Source organism: Ciconia boyciana, chromosome 12, assembly GCF_034638445.1.
Source record: "Ciconia boyciana chromosome 12, ASM3463844v1, whole genome shotgun sequence".
Lineage (NCBI taxonomy): Eukaryota > Metazoa > Chordata > Aves > Ciconiiformes > Ciconiidae > Ciconia > Ciconia boyciana.
Window position 1 is genome coordinate 12207583 of NC_132945.1, and position 27201 is coordinate 12234783.

The 27201-nt window shown below is 50.5% G+C and overlaps 2 protein-coding genes across 2 annotated transcripts; both read left to right on the forward strand.

Annotated features, from left to right (window-relative positions):
• The first annotated feature begins 668 nt into the window (after positions 1-668).
• On the forward strand, positions 669-8405 carry RBM41 (RNA binding motif protein 41). The gene is made up of 7 exons (XM_072877275.1): positions 669-762; positions 1698-1814; positions 2399-2591; positions 4871-5075; positions 6478-6854; positions 7445-7592; positions 7961-8405. Exons 1-7 carry the CDS (start codon positions 755-757, stop codon positions 8116-8118), a joined length of 1206 nt encoding a protein of 401 aa, XP_072733376.1. The 5' UTR covers positions 669-754; the 3' UTR covers positions 8119-8405.
• A 440-nt stretch (positions 8406-8845) lies between these two features.
• Positions 8846-26807, forward strand: MORC4 (MORC family CW-type zinc finger 4). Its single transcript, XM_072877283.1, is given in 12 exon segments — positions 8846-9052; positions 10598-10730; positions 12291-12502; positions 13292-13312; positions 13315-13426; positions 13957-14106; positions 16824-16901; positions 17089-17724; positions 19079-21390; positions 21940-22121; positions 23021-23075; positions 24108-26807. Coding segments are annotated over 8 exon segments (921 nt in total). The 5' UTR covers positions 8846-8958; the 3' UTR covers positions 17210-17724; positions 19079-21390; positions 21940-22121; positions 23021-23075; positions 24108-26807.
• The last annotated feature ends 394 nt before the right edge of the window (positions 26808-27201 follow it).

A 27201-nucleotide genomic window follows, 5' to 3' on the forward strand; every position in this document is an offset into this window, starting at 1 on the left:
CTTTTTAAGAGACATAGTCATATCACTGTTTCTTGATAAAGTGGGATTATAATGCCCATTCCAATGTATCTTTACTAACAGAGGGAAGTGAATGATCACGTATTTAGCAGAACTGCCCTGGTACCCAATTCTCCTTTGCACTTGATGCTTCTATTCTGCAAAATGCTGAAGGGGTGCAAATAACGGGTAACGGGCTTTACTTTATATTTACCTTCATCTCCCTGCACGCCATCTGCCTTGTCTTAGATGTTGTCCCCTGGAAAAAAGGGAAGGGTCTGCTTTGCAGAGTAATTTACTGACTTCAGTGTGAGTTGAAACTTGTGAGTTGCTCGTTAACTTTTTTTCCTGTGTGCAGATTTCATTGTCTTTGAAGGAGAGGTAGGGGAGTGTCATATATCCTATAGATGAGACTTGTTGAGGGACATGTGGGGGAAACCCTTGCAGAAGGCTCCAGACACTTCGCTATGGGTTTTCATCCGGGAGTGGAGCCATTTAAGTGCCTCAACGACTGCTAGTAGTAACGGAATTTTAACTCTGAGGCTTGCGGTGAACTGGAAGGTGGAAATCTCGGGCTAATCCGCGTTCGGCGGCGCTTCTCCCCGCAGCCGCCCCTGGCTGTGGCTCGGCACCGGGCCCGCTCGGCCCTTCCGCACTACGTCTCCCAGCGGCCCCTGCGCCGCGGCCGGGCGGCGCTCGCGAGCGCTGCGGGGAGTTGGAGTCGCGGGCGGCGGCGGAGGCTGGGAGGGCCGCGGCCATGCGGAGGTGAGCGGGGCGGGCTGGGGGGTCCGGGGCTGGGAGCGGGCCTGGGCTGGCCTCCGCTGGCTCCGGGCGAGGGTTCCTCGTGTTTCAAAGCAGGCAGCGTAGAGCTCCTGTCAGCCTTTTCTCCGGGTGGCAGCACGGCCTGGGGATTCATCCGGTGCCTCACCGGGCACGACGTTCCTGTGGAGACGGCGATGCCTTAGAAAGCCGCATTTTGGGCGGTCCGCCGGGGGCGTCAAACCCGTGGGAACGAAGACTTTCACCTGAAACTGGGCCATGTGCCCACCCTTCGCCGGTGCAGAGTCGGCCCAAAACAGCTTCCCAGCGCAGGTGTGGGCTTCCCCTCCCAGCCCACGGAAAGGCTGAGCCGAACTGGTGCCGATGGCCTGGTTCTGGGGCGGAAGCCCACGGTGTAGGAGTGCTGTCTCCAAAAGAGGGGTCAGCAGGGCCCTCGCTGCCACGGGAAAATGCCTGCTGTCTGCGGGGTGACGATGGAGGTGCTGTCTGTCTGTCCACGTGGAAGCAGCTGACCTCAGGAAGGGAAAAGAGAGCTTTCCACAGTGCTGCTCAAATTCACTGTTTCTCTTCTCCCTTGCAGCTTGCTTTCTTTCTTTAGTCATTTGAAACTAGCAATGTCTGTTTAGATACTGATACAAAACAACTTTCCAGCAATAATAAGAAGATTGCCTGTGATTTTTTTTTTTTCTATAAAAAAGGTCCCTGGGGTATTTTTAATGTTCTCAAAGTAGTCCCAAATCTGTTGGCTTTTCTAGTTAACATTAGTAGGAGCTTTGGTCAAGTAGTTTTAGTTCCTTGTTGTGCTTTAAATCCCATAAAAACAGTCAAAGAGGTAGAGAGGCTGTAGCGGTGGTGTGTTTTGAGCAATGTTTTCCCCATTGCCTTACTGACCATCTCCGTGCTGTGCTTGTGTGCCCCAGGGTCAACAGCAGCCTGTCCAGTGATGAGCTTCTCCTGGAAGACTTGGAGACGGAAGGAGAGAGGCAGCTGAAGAGCCTCCTTCACCACCAGCTCGATACCACTGTCTCTATCGAGCAGTAAGTCGTGATCTGGCCCCTGGGGGAGCTGCCGGAGGGGCTGGTGAGCAGAGTGTGGCCATTTCAGGGGCAGCAGCAGTGTTGCCTCACTGGAGCCTCCTCCCTGGGGAGATGTTTGGTGCAGGCTGTTGTCTGCCAAAACAGTTGCGCAAACCCTTCCGCCTTTGCTGGGGCTCCTGCCTGGACACCCCAGCAGGTGATAAGCACTCCTCTCCTGGAGCAAATGCTGGCGGTAACTTATTTTCACCCATTAGGTGACAATAAATGATTTGCCTGGGCCCAGACGCAGGGGTGAGTTTCTAGGCTGGTGAGCTTGTCCCCACTAGGCTGTCCTGCGTTTGCACCTGCAGGGTGCTTGGTGTTACAGTGTCACAAGGTGCCTCCTGCCCATGTTGGGGCAGCATCCTGCCCTGCGGGATCTCGTGGGCTTGGAAAAGGGTCGGGAGAGCGTGTTTTGGAAACACGACACCTCTGCCTAGGTGCAGCAGGACCAAGCGTGGCTGGGGGGAGAGGCCAGCCCCTTCCTGTTCCCCCAGTTTGTCAGTGCTAAGTTGTTTCTGCTGTTCTGTTGCTTTGGGTTACAGGTGCAAGTCAAAGCGGAGATGCTTTGCTCCTGCAGCTTTTTACAAGCCCTTTGGGGAAGAGGCTGCGGGGGCTTTGACCTTGTCACAGTTCCAGGCCCTGCAGGAGAGCAACAAAGAAACTGCGTCTCTCCGGGAACTGGGGCTCTCCGACTCAGAGATTCTGCTCTGGAAGAACCGGGCTTCAACAGGGAAGGTAGGCATGCTCTGCTCTGATGTGAACGTGGCCAAGTCCTTTTAACCCCGTGGCCTGTGGCACCCTGGTAGAAAATTCAAATCCTTTGTAAGCCCTCTGGTAAAGAATGGCCGCTCCGTGTATCTCTTGCCTTTAGGCCAGCATGATCCTGCATTTCTTCTGGCCTGTTTGCTTTGGTGGAATGGTCTGTGCTAAAAGCTATGGTGGAGAGAAGCGTTGGTCCTTTGGAACACAGAAGGACCTGACTGTATTCCTGCCTCTGCCTTGATGGTCTTAAGCAAATCATTTCATCTGTTTATACCTGTGTAAGAAGGATTTAAAGGCTAGAGGAGAAAAAGGAGGAAACGTTTCAAAGTGCCTCAGCCTCCTCCTTTCTGTAGTCTGACACATCCCTGGATCCCATGGCTGGCTTGGGATAGCTGTCTGTAGGGAGGGTTTTGTACATTCTCCTCAAGGGGTTGCAGATGCTTCAAGGGTCTTGAAACAGCCATGTAAAAATAGCAGCACAGAGCTGTTAGATCAAGTGTGTGATTGCGATGACGTGCTCCTCTTTGGGTGCAGTTTGCAGCAGAGCAGTGCCAAAGCAGGTTTCTCCCTTTGCCCTACCTTCACCCTTTTCTTTCACGTTCCAGAGACAAGGGGCTTTCAGGGTTGTCCTGTGTCAGGTGCACTGGAGCATCCTGCTCTTAATTTGGTAAACCAGAAGGTGCAAAACAGGACTTGGGCTGACCCTTGGCTTCCCTCTGTTTCTTCTCTTCTTCCTGAGCAATAGCTGTGTGCAGGAGGAAGCCATCTGTGGTAATCATGGGTTTGCCTCTCTTCAGCTGAAGTCATTACTTGCTTTGGTGTTTAAATGCAAAGCCAGCCCTGGTGTGGCCTGCATTAAAGCTTGGGTTGGAGAGGGGTGGTGTTAATTTAAGAATTAAAATTAATGTAAACAGTACCAGCTGTTGTATTTGGTATGAAATCAGTTCTGGGATGTTTAGAAATAAAGATTAGCATGGAAAACACTACTCTGACAGAAAGAACCAGCGACATTAGAGTACGTTGTCTACAGCTCGTGAGAGAAGAATAATATTTAGAGAGAAAGCCCAAGTCAGGTAGCCATGTGCAGCTTTGTATGTGAGTGAAAGATTCTACCAAGGAGGAATCAGCTGAGACAGAGAGGACTTCGGATTGCCTGTGGAACTCTCGGCAAAGTACTGAGTGCAGGCTTCTGTTATTTTCAGCTGCTAAGTTGCAGCTTTTTTGAAAACAAAGTACTACAAATGATTTCCTGGAATTGCTTTTCCGTATAAACAGCCTTTTGTGCTCCAGGGAAGCTGTGAAATGGTGAATGGAAGCTGTGCAGATGTGGGCCCATGCAGTCACGTGGGAAGGGAGAGGTACCCATGGAAAGGTCTTTGTTAGATTGTGCTCAGTGCAGGGAGAAAGCCTGGTTTCTTGCCTGAGGCAGAAGGATCTGCCACAGTAATTCTCAAACTGAATTTAAGAAAAGAAAATCCACCTACAGCCCCATAAAAGTGTGTTCTCTGGATTCTGATAGAGGTGGATGAGGGAAGAGAAATGCCCCTCCAGAAGTTGGGGTATGTCTCTGTGCTTTGGCAGCACAAATCTGGTGACTCTAGCAGTGCCCTGGCCATGTGCAGTGAGGTTTATTTATACAGGAATGCTCGCTCATAGCCAGGTTAGCTTTGAGGTCTGTGCTGCAGTAGCTGGGTGGTTTCTGGGAGCTGGCTCATGTGAAACTGGTCAGGGGTTTAGTCCTCAGCATAAACCTACTCTTGCGTGCCCAATGGCAGCTTAGTGTCCAGTTTTCAGCAAATAAGGTTCTCTCAGTGATGCCAGGGTCATAGACCAAAAGCTTGGTGGAAACTTCAGTTCAGGGATGCTATAGGCATGGCAAAAGAAATGCCAAAGGGAGTTTGTGGAGTTACTGTAGGTGGCCTTAGAAAATGGCTATAGCTGGCAGAGGCAGGGACTGCTGGGACAGAGGGACACAGGCACCATCAGACAGTGAGGCCAGGGGAAGGAAAGCAGCACAGAAAAGTCAGGAGAAAGAAGCTGTTTCTCCCCTTCTCTCAAGAAGTGAGGCTTGCTGAGTGGTTTTATTTCTGTCCTACCCTTGCAGTAACAGGACCTCTTGGTGACCTGCTCTTTGGGGGATAGTTCCTAGTTGCAGCCACTCCAGGGCTGGAGGATGTGCAGTTTGACTGCTGGCCTAGTCTCTGAAAAGGAGGCATGTGCCGTATCTGAGCAAAGCTGTGCCTGTCTTCCAGGTCTCTGGGCTGGGAGCAGCCCCGGAGGCCACACAGGACCGACTCCATGCCATCCAGGAGAAGATGGAAGAGCGTCAGCGCATACTTGCTCTGCCCCAGAGGTTTGCTGGCAGCAAGCAGCTGAGCCGGCGGGAGATGGAGATTGAAAATGCCCTCTTTCAGGGCACGGACCGTCACTCCTTCCTCCGGGCCCTCTACCACCAAGGTTTGTGGGCTCAAGGCTGTTCCTGCCTTTGCTCCAGCACGGAGAGCCAGGGTGTGTGGGAGTACAACACAATTCTGTCTGGCCTTCTGTCCCTGAAGACATGGTTCTGTTTTGGCACTGTGTGGGAGGAGATATTTTCCTCTCTGCCATGAGCAGATAGAGAGTGGGCTCTCTGAAGGGTTTAAAATAGAGGCTTGTAAAGTCCATCTCTGTTTGGAGAGCGTGGATCTCGTTGATGTGCTGCATGTACTGCAAAGCCCAGCTCGGTATGTGGAAGAGCAGCCAGGGTTATGCTTTGGTAGAGCCCAGAGGTCCCCACCGAGCTGCACTGAGTGACACGAGGTGCCTGTGTGGGGCTAGAGATCGTCCCCTCTCTGATTTAACTGCAGTCTAACAAGGGTGGAAGGGAAGCAAAGGCACAGAGCAGGAAAGAGTAGGAGTGACTTGTTAAAGTACCCTCCCAGTGGCCAAAGTGGAAATGGCGCACAGTTGCTGATTCCCAGTACTGTGTCCACAGGATGACAGCACTTCTCACCCCAGCAGTATTGTCCCCGAGCCTGTGGCTTAATGTGAATTCTCTGGATGGAGAGTCAAGTGTTGTCCAGAGATGGCAAAAACTGCTCCAGTCTGCTTTAGCTGGAGAACATGTGGGCATGAAGCTCCGGCCCAGACTGATTTTTGTATGTAAGACAGTATTAAATAGAAGATGAGGAGTAACTTCTAAACTCCAACTCCTAACTCCTAAAACACCACTTTGATCAGTGTTGACGCTGTTCAAGCTATAATATCCAGCTAACCCAGCGTCCTCTGGCCCCTGTTCCCTCCTTTGGTGTCAGTGTTGTGGCATTCAGCAAAACCAAGAGGCATCAAGGCTGAGGCTCATAGGCTGGGAGATGCCCGTCTCATTCTGGCCTCATTTCTATTAAATAGAGTAAGGGAGATATCATTGGTCAGTCCATGCCATGATCCTTCTTTAAACCCAGGAGCTTAATCTGATATCCCTGGAAGCAAAAAGTTTATATTCCACCTAGTGGTGTAGAAAGGCAGCGTGGCACATCCTGGCCGTGCGTGCAGGAGGAGGAAAGTGTGTTGAAGGAGTCATTAGGATGTACTGAAATGTGGCTACAGGTAAGCTAGTGAGGACGTCTCTGGCAGAAATGAGCTCTGTACGCAGTACTGGTGGAGCTGCTGCTCTGCAGGTTCATCCTGAGCTGGGACACCAGCACTTGCTGGCTGCTGGGGCTACTCTTCTTGTTTTAAATACCCTGCGGGGCCTGCTTGGCAGATGCATGGAGGCTGGGTCGGAACAGGGTTTCTCCTGTCTGTGTCTCTTCCTGCAGTCTGTGCGTTTTCGAGGTTCTTGGTGGTAGTCACGTTACCATGTTTCTCCGTTGTGGATTAGATGACACTCAGAAGAGGGTAACAGATGAAAAGGACCCCATGGTTCATCTGGAGAGTGTTTACCAAGAGTTGCTGAGCAAGAAGTGGCCTGAAGAAGTCCAGCCTACCAAGAGTGACCCATGCTTGTGCCCTTCCCTGGCCCCGCAGGGGCCTGTAGCTGAGGAGTCATCACTTCCAGACCAGGAAGAGCAGGCAGAACAGGCAAGAAGTCACAGCCTTCCTCCAACAAGGCCCCACCAGTCCCCTCCAAGGCTTGTGATTATCAAAGAGCCTATAGAGTTTGTCCCGGAAGAGGAGATCTGCAAGAACCGTCTCTCAGAGGAAGAACTCCGGAATATACCCAGGTTCTCATCCTACCATCCTGGGGAGCCTAACAAGGTATGTTGAGATGAACCAGGATTTATTCTTCTTCCACATTAGCATGCCCTGAAGCTGCTTCAGCAGGCATAGGCTCCTGTTTGCTATTGACTGGCTGTGGCCTGGAGGGTGCTTGGTTGATCCTCCCTGCCAAGGGAGAGCAGCCTCCACTCTGGGAAGGAAGGGGACCTTTGGATCTATTGGGAAGTCACTTGGCCTGGCAAAGAGTGTACTTCGGACCCCAGCCCTTCCTGGCTCTGGCAGGTCACTAGTGAAGATCCCCTCTCCCTGTTTGGGCCTGACTGAGACCAGCTGTGACTTTACTCAAACTGTGCTTAACTGGTATCTGGAGCTTGTTGCATTTTATAAATAACTGGAGCTATCAGCACTTGGCGCAGGCAAGCATGATGATGCCTTGAGTCCAGAGCTGCCTTTCTCTGTACATCCACCTGTCTTCCAAACTCCACTGTTAGCAGGCGTGTGAGAGAAGGACTCTGGGATGGCAGAGGGGCTGAACTAATTCATACCTTTGAGGTGTATGGACTGGGGACCATGTTGAAAGGTGTGTTTGCATGCCACAGGCTGGCTGACCCTCTGTCTCTCTGGAACAGGTGCTGTATTTGAAGAACCTGGGCCCTCGAGTGACAATGAAGGACCTAGTGTCCTTGTTTGCTCGGTTCCAGAAGGAGGACAGCCCACCGATCCAGTTCCGCCTCCTGAGCGGCCGGATGAGGGGTCAGGCTTTCATAACTTTCCCTGGTGAGTCGCTGCCTTATGCCTTTTAGTTCTTCCCTGACCCACGAAGGTGCCACATGTTCCCGAAGGGCACTGGGCTGGCACCAAGCCTGCTTTCCAAGGAGAAGGAGGGGGTGTTCACTCCCTCTTCTTCCTATCACACTACAGACTTTTCCCTGGACTGGGAGAGGATTCTTCAAAACAGAAGGGATGCAGTCTGTTATGTGCCATATTTATATTCAGCACGTCACTCTGGCTGGAGGATCCCAGCACCGCACTGGATCATGGTGCAGGCTGAGGGTCCATGAGCCAGCAACATCTGTGTGAACACCATGTGTGTCTGTGCCAGCACTTGCCATGTAACCTGCACCCATTTTGCTCTCTTGTTGCAGGTATTCAGTTGGCCCAGGAGGCCATGCTGTTGGTGAACGGGTACAATCTGCAGGGGAAGCCGCTGGTGATTGAATTTGGGAAAAGCAAGGGGCATTCACCAGAGGCTGACTCTGCCATCCCCTGTTCCTCTGCTGGAGAGAACCCCCCTGCCAAGTAAGGGATGGATAATGGGGAACCTTGTGGGTTTGCATGGGCTGTGGGAACTCCTTGGTTGTAACTGGGACAGTGAAGGACTGTTGTGAGTTAACATGCAGGTCCATAAATCTCAAAGTGGAGAAGGGAGAGAGCTGGGGACTAGGCTCTTCCTTGAGAGAGACGGGCACTGTCTTTACACTGTTGGGGTGTACTGGCTTTTTCCTCCTGGTCTACATGTGTGTCTGCCTTCTCAGCCCTTTGTGGCAAGGAGGGAGGAAGCTAGGTAAATAAATGTATTTATTTATGGTATTTCCTTAGTGTGTGTTTATTCACCTTTGTCCTGCACAAGTCTTCTAGATCCAAGCGTGCTGCACTCTGCTGATGCAGGACTGTGTCAGCAGAGTTCAGTCCTGGCCTCTGTGCTGGGAGTTGGAGTACCTGACTGATGTGGCAACTGGTAGGGCTGCTGCCCCGTGTCTGGTGGCAGCAGATACATTGTTTTAGGACAAGAAAAAAGGCTGCCCCTTTTCTTCCAGACCCTTTGGCTGCACAGGTATCTAATTACACAGGTGCTTTATGATTGGAAGTATGTCTTGGCTCTTCACTATTGATCCCCATAAAGCCCTGTGGCATGGAGGATGGTTGCTCTGGTGGGGTACCATTGCAGCAGACGCCATGGTTTATCTGCTGACCTGTTTTAGCACTTTTCGTGAACAAGGCAAGCTAATGTCATATGCTTCCCACAGTATTCCAGTGCTCCTGGGAGAGCAACATCTGAGCTCTTCGTGATGGTAGCTGAGGGAACCCAGGCTTTCCCAGCAGAGCTGAGTTGCAGGCTTCCTCTGCGTACCTAAATACAGCCATGCAGAGAAGAGGAATGTTCCTAAGAGCCGCTGTTTTTCTCCCTGCTGCCATCGCCTCCAGGTTGCGTGACTCCCCTCACAACTGTCCTTCTGGTAAATGCCCTTGCAACAACATACAGATATACTGATCTGGCCAAGGCTGCACTGGATCTACAAGGAGGTGATTCTGGTTCAGAGCAAGCTGAAAAATTGAAAGAGAAAAGAGGCTGTGGTGTTGCTGAGCACCAGCTTTGCTCTGGTGCCGGCAGGCTTTGCCCTGTCCAAGCTCCAGAGGAGCCGGTGTCGCTGCGGGGTGGTTTTGGGCCCCAGTGCCCCAGAGCTGTAAACAGACCATGCTCTGCCTGCCCTGTCCTGGTGGAAGAGCAGGGCCACGGCAGCGGTAGGGCCACGGCAGCGGTAGGGCCACGGCAGCGGTAGGGCCACGGCAGCGGTAGGGCCACGGGGCTGGTTTCAACCCCATCCCCGGGAGAGTCGCCCAGGCCCAGGCCTGTCTGGACCCACGCGCCCCTGCAGGTCTGTGCCCTGGGCTGAGCCTGCTGCTGGCCACCTGCCCAGGCTGGGGTTTGCTGGCACAACCCCTGCCGGCCCGGCCTGAGTACTGGGACCGCCGCCGGCCTCTGGTTTCTGGCACCTTCACCCCCTGAAGGGAGAGGCTGTGGCCTCCCTACGCGGTTCCCCCGTGCTGCCGGCTCACCCGAACCGCGGCTCGGCACCGCATGCCGCCATCTTCTTGTACGGCACCGGGCGCCGCCATGTCGCCGCGCCCGGCGGGAGAGGGGGGGGCGTTAACGCTTCCAACCGCCCGCCCGCGTGGGAGCCGCTGTCGTGCCGTAGGGCGCCGCCGCGCAGAGGCTGCTGTGCTGTGGCGTGCGGCGGGCTGAGGGGGCGGGGGCGCGGCGACGGCCAGCAGGCCGGCACCGGGCGGGGCATCTGCCTCCGCCCCGCCGGCACTGACCGCCACTGTCTGTCCCCACGGATAAGCCCCCGCTACCCGCAGAGCTGCAGTACCTATGCACGGCCCTTCAGTGCCGTGGCCGAGCTGCCCGGTCAGCACCGGGCACCGGCCTTGCCCCCGGACAGGACCCGGTGCGCCGTGACAGCGAGTCCGTGGCCTGTGCCCGGACTTCAGCCCCGACCCCAGGCTGGCCGGGGCGCCTAAGGCGTCAGTGCAAGCTGTGGTGTGTTTTAAAAAAAAAATCCACACAGATTTACTAAGCGGTCCCTCCGTAACGTGCGTGATGCACTGAAGGGATGTGGAGATGATGGAGATTTTATTAGTAGTTGCTGCTGTGATTGCTGGGTGGATTCGCACAGCTTGCCTGCAACTCCCTCAGCCGCGGCGCCAGCGGTCCCCGTTCGTCGGCATCCAGCCGACATCGCGGCGTGTCCCCACATGCTTTGTGCCACCTGGCTGCAGCACACCCGCCCCGCCTCACCGTTGGGAAGGACGTTCCCTGCATCCAGGAGCTTTAGCCGGTGTGCCACCTCCCTTCCCAGACACGACCTCCCGTTTGGAAAAGAGGAGGTTTGGGAAACTGCTTTTGCTCCTTGCACCTGACCTGAGGGCAAAGAGGGTTTGGGAGGGAACGAGGATGAAATACTGTTATTTCTTGCTGCCCACATTTCTTCTTTCTTTAGGCAATGCTTCGCATCCCAGCGTGACAGCTAAGCTTTTCTGCATTGATGTCGTGGAGCTCAAGGGTCACCTTTATCTAACTTTTATGGATAACGGGGCAGGAATGACTCCTCACAAACTCTACTGCATGCTCAGGTAATGAGCTATGAGCCCTCCCACATCCAGCTGCTGGGCTGGATTCTCCTCTCTCCTGCGAGCATTGCCACTGGTCTTTGGCTTCCTATCGCAAGCATCCAGCATTAATGTATACACCTCTCCCTGCTTCTTCCTTACCTTCCCAGTATGCAGAGGTGCAAAATAACTGCTCTTATACATGTACCTAGGCTGCCTCAATGTGTAATGGGTGATCTAGGGACTCAATAGCAAACTTTTTGCTTGTCATTAACCACCCTAACATAAGCCATTTGGCTCCTTGGCGTGCAAACTGTGTAATAACCAGAGGAAATGCTTTTGTGCTGGGACACGGAGAAGGTCCACATAAAACTGAACATATGTGCCTGAAGTCAAACCAAGAGTCCTTTTCTGTAGAGTCATGTTACGGAGGAGTTTCCCCTCTTGTCTGTTGTACCCTGTGGGTGCTGAAATGAGTCATGGCTTTAGAGAACCTGTTTATATCATGTTAATCTTTCTATGTGAAGTATTTTTCTATAGTGATGAGAGAGAATGAGGCAGGCTAACGGGAAGAGATTTAAAGTGTGATATTGTGCGATCAGGAATTTCAGTTCAGTAGGTCTTGTCTTTTAATTACATAACTAACTTCAATGAAAATAGGTTTTAAGCTTTTACTTGAACAATCAGTGATGTGAGCCTTACAGAGAGGGTGTAACTTTACCAGGGCATTTTGAGCCCAAACACAGAAGGGCCTTTGCCAGGATGAGGTTTTTTTGCCAAAGCAGCTCTGCCTTCTTGATGCTCCTTTGGTTGCCTCTTGGACTTAGAGGTCTTTAAGGCTGGAGGAAGGAATCTTTTGATGCGAAACTCCTGCCCTTTCTCTTTTGCTATAGCTTACCCACAGAGGTGAAAGGGCTGGGACTTGGTTGTGTTTCTGTCTGACCATTCTGTTTAATATAAGAAAAATGCGAGGGAGCAAAGCAGGGAAAATTGTTTCTTTAAATGCAGAAGACACATAACCATAGCACTTCAGAAAAGTGAGTGGAGTTCAGTAAATAAAAAACAGAGGCCCTGTCCCCTTCCTGCCCTGTCATTGTGTGCAGTGGAGGAGGGCCATCCCCTTGCTGGTACAAACTATCCCAGAGGGGACAGTGAGAAGTGGGGCTTGGTGTAGAATTATGAAGAACAGGCACATGAGGTTTCCCTGGCTGGCTGTTGGCCTGGGTGTGCAGTGCCGGAAACAGATTGCCTTGCTCCTCTGCTTCTTGATTTCCCTGTCTGTGGTGTAAAAAATGTTGTGGAGGAGCTTAGGGTAAATTAGGGTTTGGAGTCCTTCCCTAGGTGCTAAAGAAATCCTCCTTGTGAGTAACTCTTCCTGACCATTTATGTGGTTCTTCAGTGGTGAAGGCAGTATAGGACTGGCAGGATTTGGCTTCTTTACCAGCACTGCAGCCATCCTGAGTCTTCCCTTTGAACAGGAGCTAAGCTCCCTTTGCGAAAGTTAAGAGCAGTAGTGTGGATCTGTGCCTGGAGTGAGGCAGGCGCTTCTCATTTCCAGCCCCTTTCTGCTTTGGTTGCTTTCAGCTTTAGTTTCACAGAGAAGACTTTGAAGAGAGACCACCTGTCCATTGGATTGTATGGATTCAAGTCTGGCTCCATGTGGCTGGGGAAGGATGCCATCCTCTTCACCAAGACTGGAGGGGCTCTCAGCATGGCACTGCTTTCCCAGACCTTCATGGACCGTGTCCATGCTGAGACAGTGATTATCCCACTGGTGTCATTCAACCAGCAAAATGGTATCCTCCCTTGGCCAAGTGGCTGAGCTGCTACCCTCCTCCAAAGGGACATGGGGGGCCAGTGGCACTGCCATGATGCTGAGGGCACAGGCTGCCTGCGGCTGTCCCTTGGCCACGTGTGCACAGCACAACGTTTGGAGAGGGTGAGAATAACTGTAATCAGTGCTGCATCTGGAGAATCCCTGCAGCAGGCCTTGCTGTTAACACACTGTCATGCAGCATTATTCCCTTTTCCTTGGGCTAGAACTTGTGCATCTGCTTCGGGGCATCTGCTGCTAACTTGGCTCCTGGAAAGCCTTTGCAGTCATGCCACCAACCTATGGGCTACCTGTTTCTCTCCCTTCCCCCCCGCCATGCAGACCCATGTACACATCCCCGGCCCAGGAGCTATGCTCTCTGCTGCTTTTCTGCACCTGTAATGGCCTTTCGTGCCACGTGGGTATGCTGGCATACTTCCAGGCTGTTTTTCCATGAATGCCAAAGGGAGTTGAGAATATACAGCTCCCTGGCACGACTTGTATATTATCAGCTGGCATTACATTGCTGCCCTGCACTCAGCTTGATACTTTTCAGTGTTTTTCTTCAAAGCATCCTACTTTCATGTCTGTCCTGGCTCAGTCTTTCTCTGAGACCATCCTCCCATCCTCCTGTAGTCTCTCCTGTGTCATACTTCTCTGGAGTGTCAGGCCTGTGGCCAGGTCTTTGCAGGTGGATTTTTTTGTGCCCCTGTGGCAAAAGGGAGGTAGGTGGACCGGGCAACCCCATTCTCCTTGACTCTGTGGCTTCTAGAGCAAATGATTGTTACTGAAGACTGGAGGCCATCCTGGAGCATACTGTCTTCAACACCAGGGAGGAGCTGCTGGCACAGTTCGATGCCCTTCCAGGCAAAAAGGACATGCGCATCCTCATCTGGAACATACGCAGGTATGGGGCTGGGATGTGCGGCGAGGCAGCGGTGCCCCAAGGATGGGGAAGAGCTAAAAGCGGAGACAGCTTCAGGGCAGTGCCTGGCCTGGGTGGTCTAAGCTTGATGTTATCCAGCCTGGCCACTGGAGGAACAAATGCAGGGATTTCTCCCTCCTCCCTCTGTATGACTGAGTGGCTGGGGTGCCACGTTGGCAGTTAGGAGAGATGGGTCTAGTTCTGTCTGTCGCAGGCATGTTCTTTTTTTCAGAGGAAACCAATTAATACATTTACTTCCTTTTCCCATCTGTGCAGTGGAACTTCCATATTTCTGTGTTATCAAGACTGTTCTGAAGTGTTCTGCTACTTTGGTGTTCTGCACAGAAATACCTGTAATTAAGTGACTGACTAATGAGATCCATGGAGCGTGTGAAATACGGTGTTTTATGTGCTCCTCAGGAAGTTCCCTTGGGATCCCGATACAGAAGAGCAGACCAGGGTGCTGATGATTGGAGGAGACTGTCCTTATTTTTGTGTTTGGTGTTTTTCAGAAATGAAGACGGGAAGCTGGAGCTGGATTTTGATATGGACAAGCATGATATTCGGATAGCAGAATTCCTTGCAGACGATGGGGAGATTCTCAGCAGAAAGGTTCTGCACTCTCAGAAGATGGTTCCAGAGTTTCCTGGCCCAGAAATGGGGTAAGTTGACAAGAGCTAAAAGGGAGCAGGATGGCCCTTCCCCAGCTTTGTTCTGTGCATGACTCACAGGGGATGAAAGACATTAAATCCAAACTAGATTTTGGGTTCACCTGGAGAAGACTACATGCACTAGAATTCTCCTGCCTGTTCTGTTGTGCTGTCCCTCTCCCAGGCATACTGCAGTATCTTGTACCTGAAGCCTTGCAGGCAGATCGTCCTGCGACAGAAGGTGAACACTCAGCTGATTGCCAAGAGCCTGGCCAATGTTGAATATGATTTTTACAAGACAAGATTCATTGTATCCTCCCTGCCACCTCTTGGCACTCTGTTCCCACAGAAGCCTCAGCACACTGCGGGGTTCCAGACCAACCTCACAGCTGAGCTCGGGCCCATCTAGTCTGATGCATAGAGAAACCCAGGATTTAAATGAATAGAGAGGCTGAATTATCTTCTCCTTCCTATCTTCTGGTCACCTTTGAGAAACCAAATCCTGATGTGAAGCTTAGAAGGGAGCTCTCAAAGCTGCTTCTGCTGGAGCAGTGGGTGATAGGGCTCACAGCTCACCCTGGACGTGACCTGGTTCCTGCCATACCTCAAGGCTGATGTGCTGTGTCAGGGGAGAATGAGGTGGAGAAAGGCTTGAGGCTTTTGCTGACTGGTCAGTTTTGCTTGGGAAAATATCCACTGAAATGTATTTTAAATGACAGCATTTATTAAATTCAGTGGAAAAAACACTTTATCAAAATGTATAATGAGACCAGGAAAGCCTTTCTTCCCCTCTGTCGTGTTTGTCAGCAGCTGGTTGCTGACTTTTCCTGGCCGACTAGAAGTTGGTCATTTGAGTTCTTGGAGCATGCTGATTCTCATTCCCAACACCCACTCCTAGGCCACGCCAGCTCTTTGGGAGTAAGATGACTTTTTTGGCTTACCTGCTGACATGTGCTTTTGGAGAGCAGTGTCCACAGAACAAAAACCAGTATCTCCAAGTAAAGCCAAGTGCAAAGAACAATCTACCCTTCAAATCTCTTCCAGAAAGAACTTTGCTTAAGTTGTTTTGAACTACACCTGAGGATCTTTTATCCCCCCTCGTCCTACATGCTTTAAAGGTCGTTTTGTGTCATGAATTTCTGTGCTTAGGTTAATATGAAAAGATCGACTGAAGATGAAAAGGCATTACTTAAATTCTCTACCTATGTACTTAGTCAGGAATTGGAGAACCAACAAAGCTGCTTTCCTGCTTTTGTAGCTTCACAGTAGTTCACATCTGTGTGCTAACGCTCTTTCCAGGGATTGCACAACCACTGTGTTTTGAGATGATTTGCAGAACTGCAGCGGGTTAGAAACCTGTAGTGGTAGTGCCCAAGCCATAGTGGTTTTCCACTTGCTTTCAAAAGTGCTTTGGCCTTGTATAGCTAGTGTGGCCTTAAATTATAGTGCTTCTGAAGGATTGGATGGGTTTTAGTTAAATGTGCTGATTGAATTACAGTCAAATGGCAAAACTGCTAATAACAAAATACAGTTTCTTGTTGAGATCTCCTGACCTGTTGGAGAATAAAAAAGCTTTACTTCCTTACCAAGAATATCAGCTGAAATCCTAAGCAGAAAGAACTGGTAGAGTTGGGACTGAGCCCAACTGTCTGGATGTTACTGAAGGAAAATCCTTTTCTTTGATCAACAAATTCCAGGGTGCAACCAGTTTATACAGCTGAGTTGCCATTATCTGTTGAAGTTCAGCATTGCACAAAGATAGATAAGATAGCCTTCATGATAAACTATTAAGGAAATCAGTTGGCTCTGGAGGCTGAGGAGTAAGTTTTTATAGCCTAGAAACTAGATAATAAAGCCACTTTTCAGCAGAGGAAGAAGCTAACACAGGACTGCCTCCATTTAAAGCTCTTTGATACATTAAAAGTCAGTGATCTGTAAGAGGAAGCAGCACAGATTACAGATGGGAGACAGTTCTTTGTCAAGCCAGACAAACAGACTGTGGGATTCATGAGTGTCTTCAGACTGACCTGGTTCAACTGAGCAATCAGCAAGGTGATGGCAGACCAGAGCAAGCAAGTAAGGTACTGTAGGAGGAGTAATTAGGATTGCCTAGATGGACAGGTAATTTCTAAGTTAGCAGTATTGTCTGAGGACGGAGACCTAAGAATGTGTTGGACAGTTCAGTGAAAACATCTGTGCAGTACTTGTGGCTGCCAGAAAAGTAATAGTTACATTTCTGTTTTAAACCTGTATATGCAGGATTTTTATCTTGTGCTTCAGGACATCACTGCAAATGCATAGTGGTGCATAGAGAGGACTTTTCCTAGTTTCCATGAGTTACTGTTTCCACGTAACTCATGACTGTGACAGATCCTTTCCTTTGAAGCAGCTGGTATTAGTGGTCTAATCATGCCCACATGGGTTACATTTCTCTGCCAACTCAAAACTGAAGCAGAAATGACTGGCATATTATGTGGTGTGCTGAACTCTGTCTCATAGTCTGCACTTCATTTCATCTACGTTATTTTGGGATTCAAGTGGCTCTTTTTCCCTTTAGCCCTTAAGCACAGTGTTTGATTCTTCAGCTGTTCTCTTGACCTTCTTTTATCTGAAATCCCAAAGGATTAGAGACATTACATAGATGTCCAAACCATGGAGATTTTTGGTGGGAGAGGGGAGTCAAACTGTTCTTTCACACGCTCAGGCATGATTGACTGCTCCTGTTGCAGAAGCTGTTTGGCACCCAAGGAGCAGGAATACAGTGATGAGGAGAAGAGACCTGGATACAGACAGAAATGCCAGAAGGGGTGAGTATATCCAGTTCCAGTTTGCAGCTCAGCTACCTGGAGCAAGGATGGGGGAAAGAGAAGCACTGGGAATCCTGCATACAGGAGATTGCTGCTTTTCTTTTGTTGTCCAGGTGAAAGAACATTTTACCCCTTGGTAAGACAGCAAGGAGAAACTTGCTCTTTTTTTTCTCTTTTGTTGGTCTAGGGAGCTGGACAGAGAGAGGAAGAGGAGATTGTTGTCATCATCCGGGGAGAGTGTGGAACAGCAAGTGAGGCAGGAGGGAGAAGGCTGCAGGGGCCAGCACAAGGAAAGCCTTGATGCTTGATTCTCAGGTTCTCAGCCCTGCCTCACTGTTACTTGTGTTCCCTCCTGCCAAGAGAGATGCCAACGCGTGAAGATGTTGGAGCATCATATAAAATTAGACTTTGATTCTTATTTGCGTACAGCTTGGATGTGCTTAAAACTCTTAACAGTAACAGGGATCAGGGCAGTTCCAGTCCCTGCGCTCAATCCTACCCTGTCCTGCCTAGTCCTAGGGTGTTTCTTCCTGCCTGTCCTGGCTAGAAGAGGATGCAGAAAGCTGCATGCTTCCTCTCTTGGGGTTGCAGCACTGGTCCTGTGTGGCCTCTTTCCTCATTTTCAGGTTAACTGGTTATATTAAAGACTGATGTTTTGAATTTTCAGAAGTGTCTTTCGGACATGGCTGCCCAGGATGGGTTCTCCGGGCAGCTCTGTGACACTGCTGCAAGGGACCCTTTGTGGCAGTTGGTGTTTCGAAGACTGCTGCAAATGGTGAAGCTCCTGTTCGGCTCTTCCCTTTTGGATGGAAGGCGAGACGAGGTGAGCAGCTCCACTGCTGGCACGACCCAGAGTAGAAAGCTCTGCCGTGGTGTACCAGGGGGTTTCCTGAACTGGGGAAACCTCAGGGGAGCGGAGAGACCCTCCAGGAGCTGGCAGCTTGTGTGAGTGGCTAATGAGTCCTGAGTGGTGCCAGGAGCAGCCGCGGCCAAGCCCCCACAGCTATAAAAGAAACCCCTGGGGAGTGTCAGCCAGGGCATGGTGTGGCAAGGCGCGCAGGAAGGATGCTGTAACTGCCGGCTTGATCAGGGAGCAGTGGTCTCTACCAGGCAGAAGGCTATGTCCGCAACTGATGCAGCTTCCCAGACAGATGGGAACATGCTGCTTCCCAGATGCCAGGCTGCAGGGTGTGTCCTACTCTTACACCAGTATCAGATGGCTGCAGTGAGCACACCTGTGGGAGGCGTACCCTGGCAGAGGAACTCCTTAGCTTAGTGGCAGGGCTCTGGGAGGGTGTGATTAGGTTGAGGAGTATCAGAGAGTCCAAGAGGGAACCGCACCTTACCTTCCCAGGGACAGGCCTGTCAGGCAGACAGGACACATCATAGAGAGGATTCCCTATCCTCTCTCCACCTGGCAGAACACAGTGACTTAAGGGATGGGGGGGAATGGCAACAAGTTCCTGCCCGACACAGCAGGTGCATCTCTTCCATGACTACCCCACCTTCCCAGGTGACCTTCCATAATAGGTAGGAGGCTCTGCAAGTGGAACCAAACAGTGATGAAGATGATGGTCTGTCTAGGTTGGAGGTGTCGCCAAGGTCAAGTTGGCCTGCACCCCACATTAAAACCACTTCCATTAAGAAAAAAAGACAGGTTATTGTCATAGGAGACTCTCTTCCGAGGGGAACAGAAGGCCCAATATGCTGACCAGTTAGTAAGGTCCCCTGGGAATCTGCTTTTGAAGATATTAGTGTCCATAAATGCCGGTCACTTTTTAAGAGCCATCTCTTAAGAGTGCAAAAGCAGGCAATTCCAAAGGGTTGGAAGTCAAGCAAGCGGGACAGAAAGCCAGCTTGGCCGGCAGGGATGATCTTCTAGAACTTAGGTGGAAAAGGAAAGTGTATGGACGTTGGAAGCAAGGACAGGCAACACAGGAGGACTACAGAGATGCTGTTCGCCATTGTAGGGAGAAAATTCATGCGGCCAAAGCTTGATGAGAGTTCAAGCTGGCCAGTACTGTGAAGGACAACAAAAAGGGCTTTTCTAAATATGTTAACAGCAAAAGGAGGATCAGAGATAACATTGGTCCGTTACTTGATGAGGTTGGTCACCTCACAAATAGGGACATAGGCAAAGCAGAGATGTTTAATGCCTTCTTCACCTCTGTCTTCAGGGCCCTGGACCCCCTGAACCCTGTGTTGGAAGACCGTGACTGGAGGGATGATAAACTCACAGCTGAACCTGAACTTGTTCAAGACTTGCTGCTCCAGCTGGATGCGCATAAGCCTATGGGGCCCCATGGGATTCATCCCAGGGTACTGAAAGAGCTGGCCAGCATCATCACGGGACCTCTCTCCATTATTTTTCAACAGTCTTGGGAGTATGGAGAGGTCCCAGTAGACTGAAAGCTGGCAAATGTTGTCCAAGTTTTCAAGAAGGGTAGGAAGGAGGACCCTGGTAATTACAGGCCTGTCAGTCTCACTTCAGTAAAATTACAGAGAGTTATTATTCTGGGAGTTATTGAAAAACACTTGAGAGACAATGCAGTCATTGGTCATAGCCAGTATGGGTTCACAAGGGGAAAGTCCATTTAACGAACTTAATGCCCTTTTATGACAAGACCACCCATCTAGTTGACCAAGAGAAGCCAGTAGTTGTGGTGTTTTTGGATTTTAGCAAAGCTTTTGATACTGTCTCTCACAGTATCCTTCTGGACAAAATATCCAGCACACAGCTAGACAAGTCCATAATACGTTGGGAGAGCAACCAGCTGATGGGTCGGGCTCAAAGGGTTATGGTAAATGGGGTTATATCAGGCTAGTGGCCAGTCACCAGTGGGGTTCTCCAGGGCTCAATTTTAGGGCCACTGCTCTAATGTTTTTATAAATTATCTGGATGCAGGAATCGAATGTACATTGTTTGCTGATGATACTAAATTAGGAGGAGCTGTTGACTCCCTCAAGGGTAGAGAGGCCTTAGAGAGAGATCTGGATAGACTAGAGAGCTGGGCAATCACCAACCATATGGAGTTTAACAAGAGCAAGTGCCAGATTCTGCACCTGGGACGGGGTAGTCCTGGTTATACACACAAACTGGGGGATGACAGGCTGGAGAGCAGCCCTGTGGAAAGAGATCTGGGGGTTTGGGTTGATGGTAAGTTTGAATATGAGTCAACAGTGTGCCCTGGCAGCCAAAAGGGCCAACAGTGTCCTGTGGTGCATCAAGCACAGCATAGCTAGCTGGTCAAGGGAGGCAATTGCCCCAATCTACACTGCACTGGTGCAGCCCCACCTCGAGTACTGTGTGCAGTTTTGGGCACCTCATTATCAGAAGGACATCAAACTATTAAAGTCCAGAGGAGGGTGACCAAGATGGTGAAAGGCCTCCAGGGCAAGACTTAGGAGGAGTGGCTGAGGTCACTTGGTTTGTTCAACTTGGAGAAGAGAAGGCTGAGGGGGGACCTCATTCTAGTCTACGACTTCCTCAAGGGGGGCAGTGGAGGGGGCTGGAGAGGCTGATCTCCTCTCTCTGCTGACCAGCAATAGGACATGAGAAAATTGAATGAGGTTGCATCAGGGGAAGTTCAGTTTGGACATTAGGAAAAGGTTCTTCACTGAGAGGGTGATCGGTCACTGGAACAGGGTCCCCAGGCAAGTGGTCATGGCACCAAGCCTGTCAGAGTTCAAGGAATGTCTAGACAATGCTCTTAGTCATATGGTTTAGCTTTAGGTGGTCCTGCGAGGAGCAGGGAGTTGGACTTGATGATCCTTATGGGTCCCTTCCAACTCGAGATACTCTATTATTCTATGATTCTACTTGACAGATCAAAGGTGGAGAAAGCCCATGCCTCAGCAGTGGAGACAGAAGAGAAAGAGAATTGCAGGTCCTTAACACACAGGACCAGGCTTGGGAAAATGTGAGAAGACCAGTGGAGAATATCTTTGTGGAACTGAAGACTATTTCAGAAGAGTGGGATGTGCTCCGGTGCAAGATAATGGATTTGTGGCTGTGCATCCCTGCTGGTTTGGAGGGTTTTGGAGAGAGGAGGTCAAAGTGGGTTGAGAAGGAGTGACTTCTCCATAAAGAACATAGTGGGCTTCTTGCTTGATCTGCTAACTCTTAACTTCTTCAGGCCTGACAAAGCTCTTTTTATCTTGCTGATTGATATAATTCCTGTGCATGCACCTTCCTCCCATTTCAGGTGGAGAAAATTGAGCATGAGAAGTGTTGCCTGAAAACAGAGTTCTTGAAATGCCAACAGGAACTGGGGCTGCTCGGAGCTCAGAAGACGGAAGGCTTGCCCTGCAGCAAGAAATGCATGTGTTACTGCCAAGCTGTGTGGCAGAAGCGGAAAGCAAAGCTGGTGAGGTCCGCAGAGGAGAAGGCTGAACTGATGGAGAGACTCAAGAATACAGAGATGCACTTAGGGGTGCGGAGGGAGGCACAGCTTTCCTGCAGGGCCCCAGAGAAAGAAGACATGAAGAGGTCAGAGCTGTGGGTTGGCTGGTTGGCAGTCCCTGTCATTGCTAAGGTGGGGGGAGAGGGCACGAGTCATTGTGGGCTGCTATTTCCATAGGACACCGCTTCCCTGGTATCCATCACCCTGCTGTATAGGTAACTGGGTTATAAGTGAGGATCCTGCTGTTGTGAGGAGGTGGAATCACCAGATGAATCAAAATAATCGATCTGGCTTCAAAGATGCCCTACAGAAAGGTGCTTTGACCATACTGTGTCTGTCTTATACTGTGGCACCTTGTTGCTGGATCCCTTGCGCAGTGTTGGGTCTGTAACGGAGATAATGTCCCTGGTAGCCAAACGGGTGTTGGAGGGACTGGGAGCTGATCTCTGCTGATTTAGTCCCTGGGATGGTTATTGCTGGGGGATCTTGATTTAATACCTGGCTGGTGGAACCTGCACAGAAGAGCCTCGGTTATCTTACTGTGCTTCTTTCATCTTGGCTAAGGCTTGGTTTCTTGTGGTGCAGCTGACATATTCAGGGCTGTTCACACTTTTTAAAGCTCACTTCTTCCACAGGTGTTGTCCCCTGCATCAGTGCCCTAGCTTGCTTGGACCAGCAGTTTCAGCTGCACTGTGAAGCTGGAGGCTGAAGAAAAAGGTGCTTATGGGACTGTTGCCTTTTCCCCTTTTCTCAAAAAGATGACTGCAGTCCAGAGATGAGATGGACCTCAGGAGAAAACCAGACCCTTAACAGCAAGGTAAGCGGTAGGTTGCAGGCTACTGCCCCACACCATGTTCTGTCTTCTGTCCCTTGTTTGGGGTCTGTACTGAGGCCATGTGGAAGGTCTTGGTGAGATGCAGTTTGCTGGAAGGAGCCATGGCCAGAGCTAGTGGATCTGTCCTGGGTAGTCTTCTCTTCCCTCCCTTTTTGAGAGAGGGGTCTGCAGGACTCAAATGCTCCTTTGTCCTCCTGTGTCCAGGCAGAGAAGGGGAGCAGGGTGGTAGAGAGGGAGGACCAGAAATCCTTGCCAAGTTGGTGTTTTTAAATCCTCCTGGTTTCTGTGTATCAGTGTTAACACCTTCACAGCCCCGTGAGCTGAGTTCATCTCCATGCATACAGTTCTCCAGCCCCATGGTCAGTCTGGATGGCAGCTGACGTGACTGCTTCTCCACTGCTGGAGCATTCAGCTCTGTCTATCTATGAATTGCTCTGTACAGAGGGTGTCTTTACCCAAGAGAAGCCAGATACCTTTTGGCTTCGAGCAAGGAAGCAGGTTTCTGGCTGAGAGAATTTCTCTGGATAAGTCTCACATTCTCTTTCACTTTTTTGGGGGGGTGAGATAAGATTTATTTATTTATTTGTTTGTTTTCAACTTCTCTCTTTCACCCCCTCCTGAAACCCTTACTGCCCACGTCATGAGAGAGCAATGTGGGCTGCTCCCACACGGTGGCACCACTTGCCTGGCTGAGGGGCTGCCTGGCTGTGTGCCGCACTTGTCCCTTCTGCCTGGCCACTGGGCCTGCCCACCGGTTGCCCAGGGAAAGGCCTGCAACGGGGCTGCTGGGTTGTCATGAGAGTAGTCGAGTGGACCTTGGCATCTCTCTCTCTGTGGCCCTCTGCACATGATGCAGCAGAACTATCTGGTCCTCCTTGCAGGATCTTGGGGAGTGAGAAGGCCACTGAGTTACACCAGCTTTGAAAACCATGTGTGGTAAGAACAGTCCTGCTCGTTGCTAGCTGGCTCAGAGCAGTAATTCTCAAAGCTGCTTTTCTCATCATAGTGGTGGGGCCAAACACCTCCTGTTGCTCCTGTTTTCCCTGCCTCAGCTCTTCCCTGGGCTCCTACTGTTTCCCATCATTGCTGCCATGCTGAACTACTTTTTCCAAACATGAGCTCTCCGCAGCACCTCCAACAATTTCCATCAACATCTTTGCCCTCCAACCCTGTTCATCTCTCCCAACGTCCCTATAACTCTCCCACACTCAGCTTTTTCCTATGCTTCTCCTTGTGCCCATGTTCCTTGTCCTGTTTGCCCAGCGCTGCTGGGAATCCATCCGAGGGCCTGGGCCATAACACAGACTTGCAGATGGACTGGCCTTTCCCTTCCTGAAGTCAGGCTTTTGATTGTGTTATAAATGGGTCAGGTATCCAGGGCTCTGACAGGCACAAGATCTGGTTGGGTTTGTGGACAACACGCTCCACATGATTTTATAGCTGAAGAAGCTTGGAATGGCAGCCCGTCGGAAACATACCTGCCTGCCATGTTTAGTGAAATGTGTCAGGCAACTGTATTTCAGACAAGACTTTTAGCAAATTTCTGTGGGTTTTTTTTTCAGGGGCTGCAGTTCAACCCCACTGCTATCTCAGATGGGAGACAGGCAGTGGGGCTGGGTAGGTAGGGAGCCAGCATCTTTGGGCTTTGTAGCTCTGCTACTGACATGTCCCCTGTGTGAAATGAGCATGATAGCTGCTTGTCCTAAAATGACAGTGAGCATCGGGAGCATTATGCTATAGAGAGAGGCTGATACCATGAGTTTCCCTCGGCAGCAGTCCTCTGTGCTGGGACAGCAAATGCCTGGCCAGGAGGAGGATTGATCCCCACAGTCAAGGGATTGGTAGTTTGTTACAGCTGCAGCAGGTATTGAGTTCTGAGACCAGCTGTGCTGTGAACTGGGGGCACTCCAGCCTGTTTGCCCTCTCTTTTTCTTTTTTCTTTTTTCTTTTTCTTTTTTTTCCCCTCAGCAAGCCCAAGTTGACCATAAAAGAAGAAATACTGGAAAAGCATGGGGACCTAGTGAAAGCTTCGCACCTAGACCTGACTTGTCCCAGCCCTTCTACTTCTCCCTTTCAGAAGAGCTTTGCAGTACTTTACCAAGAAAGGGAAAAACTTCTGCACATAAACCAGGAGGATATGAATGTAGGTGGCAGCTGGCACACCTGTCTGCTCAAAGAGCAGCTGGGCACTCTGAGCAGCACCAGTGATACTCTGCTAACAGTGTATCATGCTGCCTCAAGGCAGACACTCCAGCATTGTCCAGTAGCTCAGCAAGAGATCAGGAGGAGACTGGTGTAGTCCAGGGGAAGCTGGAAAAGCAAATGCCAAACTTAATAGCAGAAAGACAGGCTACAGATGTGAGTGTGTGTGTAAATTCATACAGGAGCACAAAAGACATAAACAAGGGATTCTTTGTGGCAGGTGATGTTTTGAAGACTTCTGCAAGTGGTGAAGCTCCCATTTGGCTCTTCCCTTTTGGATGGAAGGCAAGACTCGACTGATCAAAGGTGGAGAAAGCCCATGCCTCAGCAGTGGAGACAGAAGAGAAAGAGAATTGCAGGTCCTTAACACACAGGACCAGGCTTGGGAAAATGTGAGAAGACCAGTGGAGAATATCTTTGTGGAACTGAAGACTATTTCAGAAGAGTGGGATGTGCTCCGGTGCAAGATAATGGATTTGTGGCTGTGCATCCCTGCTGGTTTGGAGGGTTTTGGAGAGAGGAGGTCAAAGTGGGTTGAGAAGGAGTGACTTCTCCATAAAGAACATAGTGGGCTTCTTGCTTGATCTGCTAACTCTTAACTTCTTCAGGCCTGACAAAGCTCTTTTTATCTTGCTGACTGTGCTGGTTTTGGCTGGCATAGAGTTCATTTTCTTCATAGTAGCTTGTATGGTGCTATGTCTTAGTGTTGTGACTAAAACAGCCTTGATAACACACCCATGTTTTAGCTGTTGCTGAGCAGTGCTTACACAGCATCAAGGCCTTTTCTGCTCCTTACACCGTCCCAGCAGCGAGTAGGCTGGGGGTGCACAAGAAGTTGGGAGGGGACACAGCCAGGACAGCTGACCCCAACTGACCAAAGGGATATTCCACACCATATGACTTTGTGCTCAGCAATAAAAGCTGGGGGAAGAAGAAGGAAGGGCGGGACGTTCAGACTGATGGCGTTTGTCTTCCCAGGTAACTGTTATGCATGATGGAGCCCTGCTGTCCTGGAAATGGCTCTAAACACCTGCTTGCCCATGGGAAGGAGTGAATGAATTCCTTATTTTGCTTTGCTTGCGCTCCTGGCTTTTGCTTTACCTACTAAACTGTCTTTATCTCAACCCATGAGTTTTCTTACTTTTACCCTTCTGATTCTCTCCCCCATCCAGCGGGGGGGAGTGAGCGAGTGGCTGTGTGGGGCTTAGTTGCCAGCTGGGGTTAGACCACAGCTGTCCTTTTTGGCACAGCGTGGGGCATGAAGGGTTCAAGATAATGACAGATTTGATTGGAATGTGCTAGATTGAATTAATAAGTGTTATTGCTGTGTAGCTATTAATTGACAGAATCCTGTGCTTGCCATGGGTCTTGCTTGTTTTACTGTATATGAGTCTAGTGCTTGTTAGTGGCTGCATTTTGCTTTTGTTGCTCACTGTACTGGTTATCGTCTTACTCTGCTGTGTCTGGGAACATTTTGATAACAGCAATGGCGATGTGCCTGGGCTGGCAGATGGCCAGGGCATCGCTGCTGTTTCTGTGCTGCTGTACAGGACAGGCTGGAACTTCGGTGTGAACTCAAGTCAAAGGGACTGTGACCTGTGGATGAGTCCATGTGGGAGCAGGACACCCTGAAGTGTCTGTGACTGTGGATAAGTCCACAGCAGACCAGGTACGCCTCAAAGCATCTGTGGCCGTGGTTATGTCCGTGCCGCAGCAAGTATACCTCTGAAGGGATTGTGGCCCAAGGATAAGTCCATGCTGGAGAAGGTATACCTTGAAGCATCTCTGGCCCTGGCTAAGTCCATGCTGCAGCAGGTACACCTTGAAGCATCAGTGACTGTGCGTGAGGGCATGCTGGAACATAAAGTCCACGACACTGCCAGTATACCCCTGAAGGGACTGCGGCCATGGGTCAGGCTGTGTTGGAGCAGGTTCACTCCTGAAGGGACTGTGGCTGTGGGTAAGGCCATGCTGGAGCAGGTATGTCTCTGAAGGCATTGTGGCCCATGGAGAAGGCCATGCTGGAACAGGTGCACCTCAAAGCGACTGTGGCTGTGAGTAAGTCTATGCCGCAGGGGGTGTACCCCTGAAGAGACTGTGGCTCATAGATAAGGCTCCACTTGGAGCAGGTACACCCTTAAGGGACTGTGGTCCATGGATAAGTCCAAGCCAGGGGCAAAGGGAGGAGTTCATTGCAATGTTAAACCCTATAACCTGACCCATTGGGACCAGGGGTAGAGATTGTAATGGATATACCTTCAAATTGTTGTAACCCATGATTTGAGTTGCATGTTACAGGAATTACTATAGCAGGAACCACCTGAACCAATGGAGGACAAGCCTTACCAGAAGCAGTGCAAGTGCAGCAGTGATACCACCTGAGCTGGCTTTGGTGCCCAATAACTCCATGTGGGCTCTAAACACCTGCCTGTCAATAGGAAGTATTGAATGAATTCCTTATTTTGCTTTGCTCGCGCTCCTGGCTTTTGCTTTACCTACTAAACTGTCTTTATCTCAACCCACGAGTTTTCGTACTTTTACCTTTCCAATTTCTCTGCCCCATCCCACTTGAGGGGAGTGAGCAAGTGGCTGCGTGGGTCTTAGTTGCTGGCTGAGGTTAAACCATGACACCTATTGATATAATTCCTGTGTATGCACCCTCCTCCCATTTCAGGTGGAGAAAATTGAGCATGAGAAGTGTTGCCTGAAAACAGAGTTCTTGAAATGCCAACAGGAACTGGGGCTGCTCGGAGCTCAGAAGACGGAAGGCTTGCCCTGCAGCAAGAAATGCATGTGTTACTGCCAAGCTGTGTGGCAGAAGCGGAAAGCAAAGCTGGTGAGGTCCGCAGAGGAGAAGGCT

Excerpts from the sequence above, each read along its gene's own strand:
- RBM41 (XM_072877275.1), top strand. Across the intron at positions 2,592-4,870 it reads ACCGGGCTTCAACAGGGAAG|GTCTCTGGGCTGGGAGCAGC; the intron begins GTAGGCATGCTC and ends CCTGTCTTCCAG. Across the intron at positions 6,855-7,444 it reads ATCCTGGGGAGCCTAACAAG|GTGCTGTATTTGAAGAACCT; the intron begins GTATGTTGAGAT and ends TCTCTGGAACAG.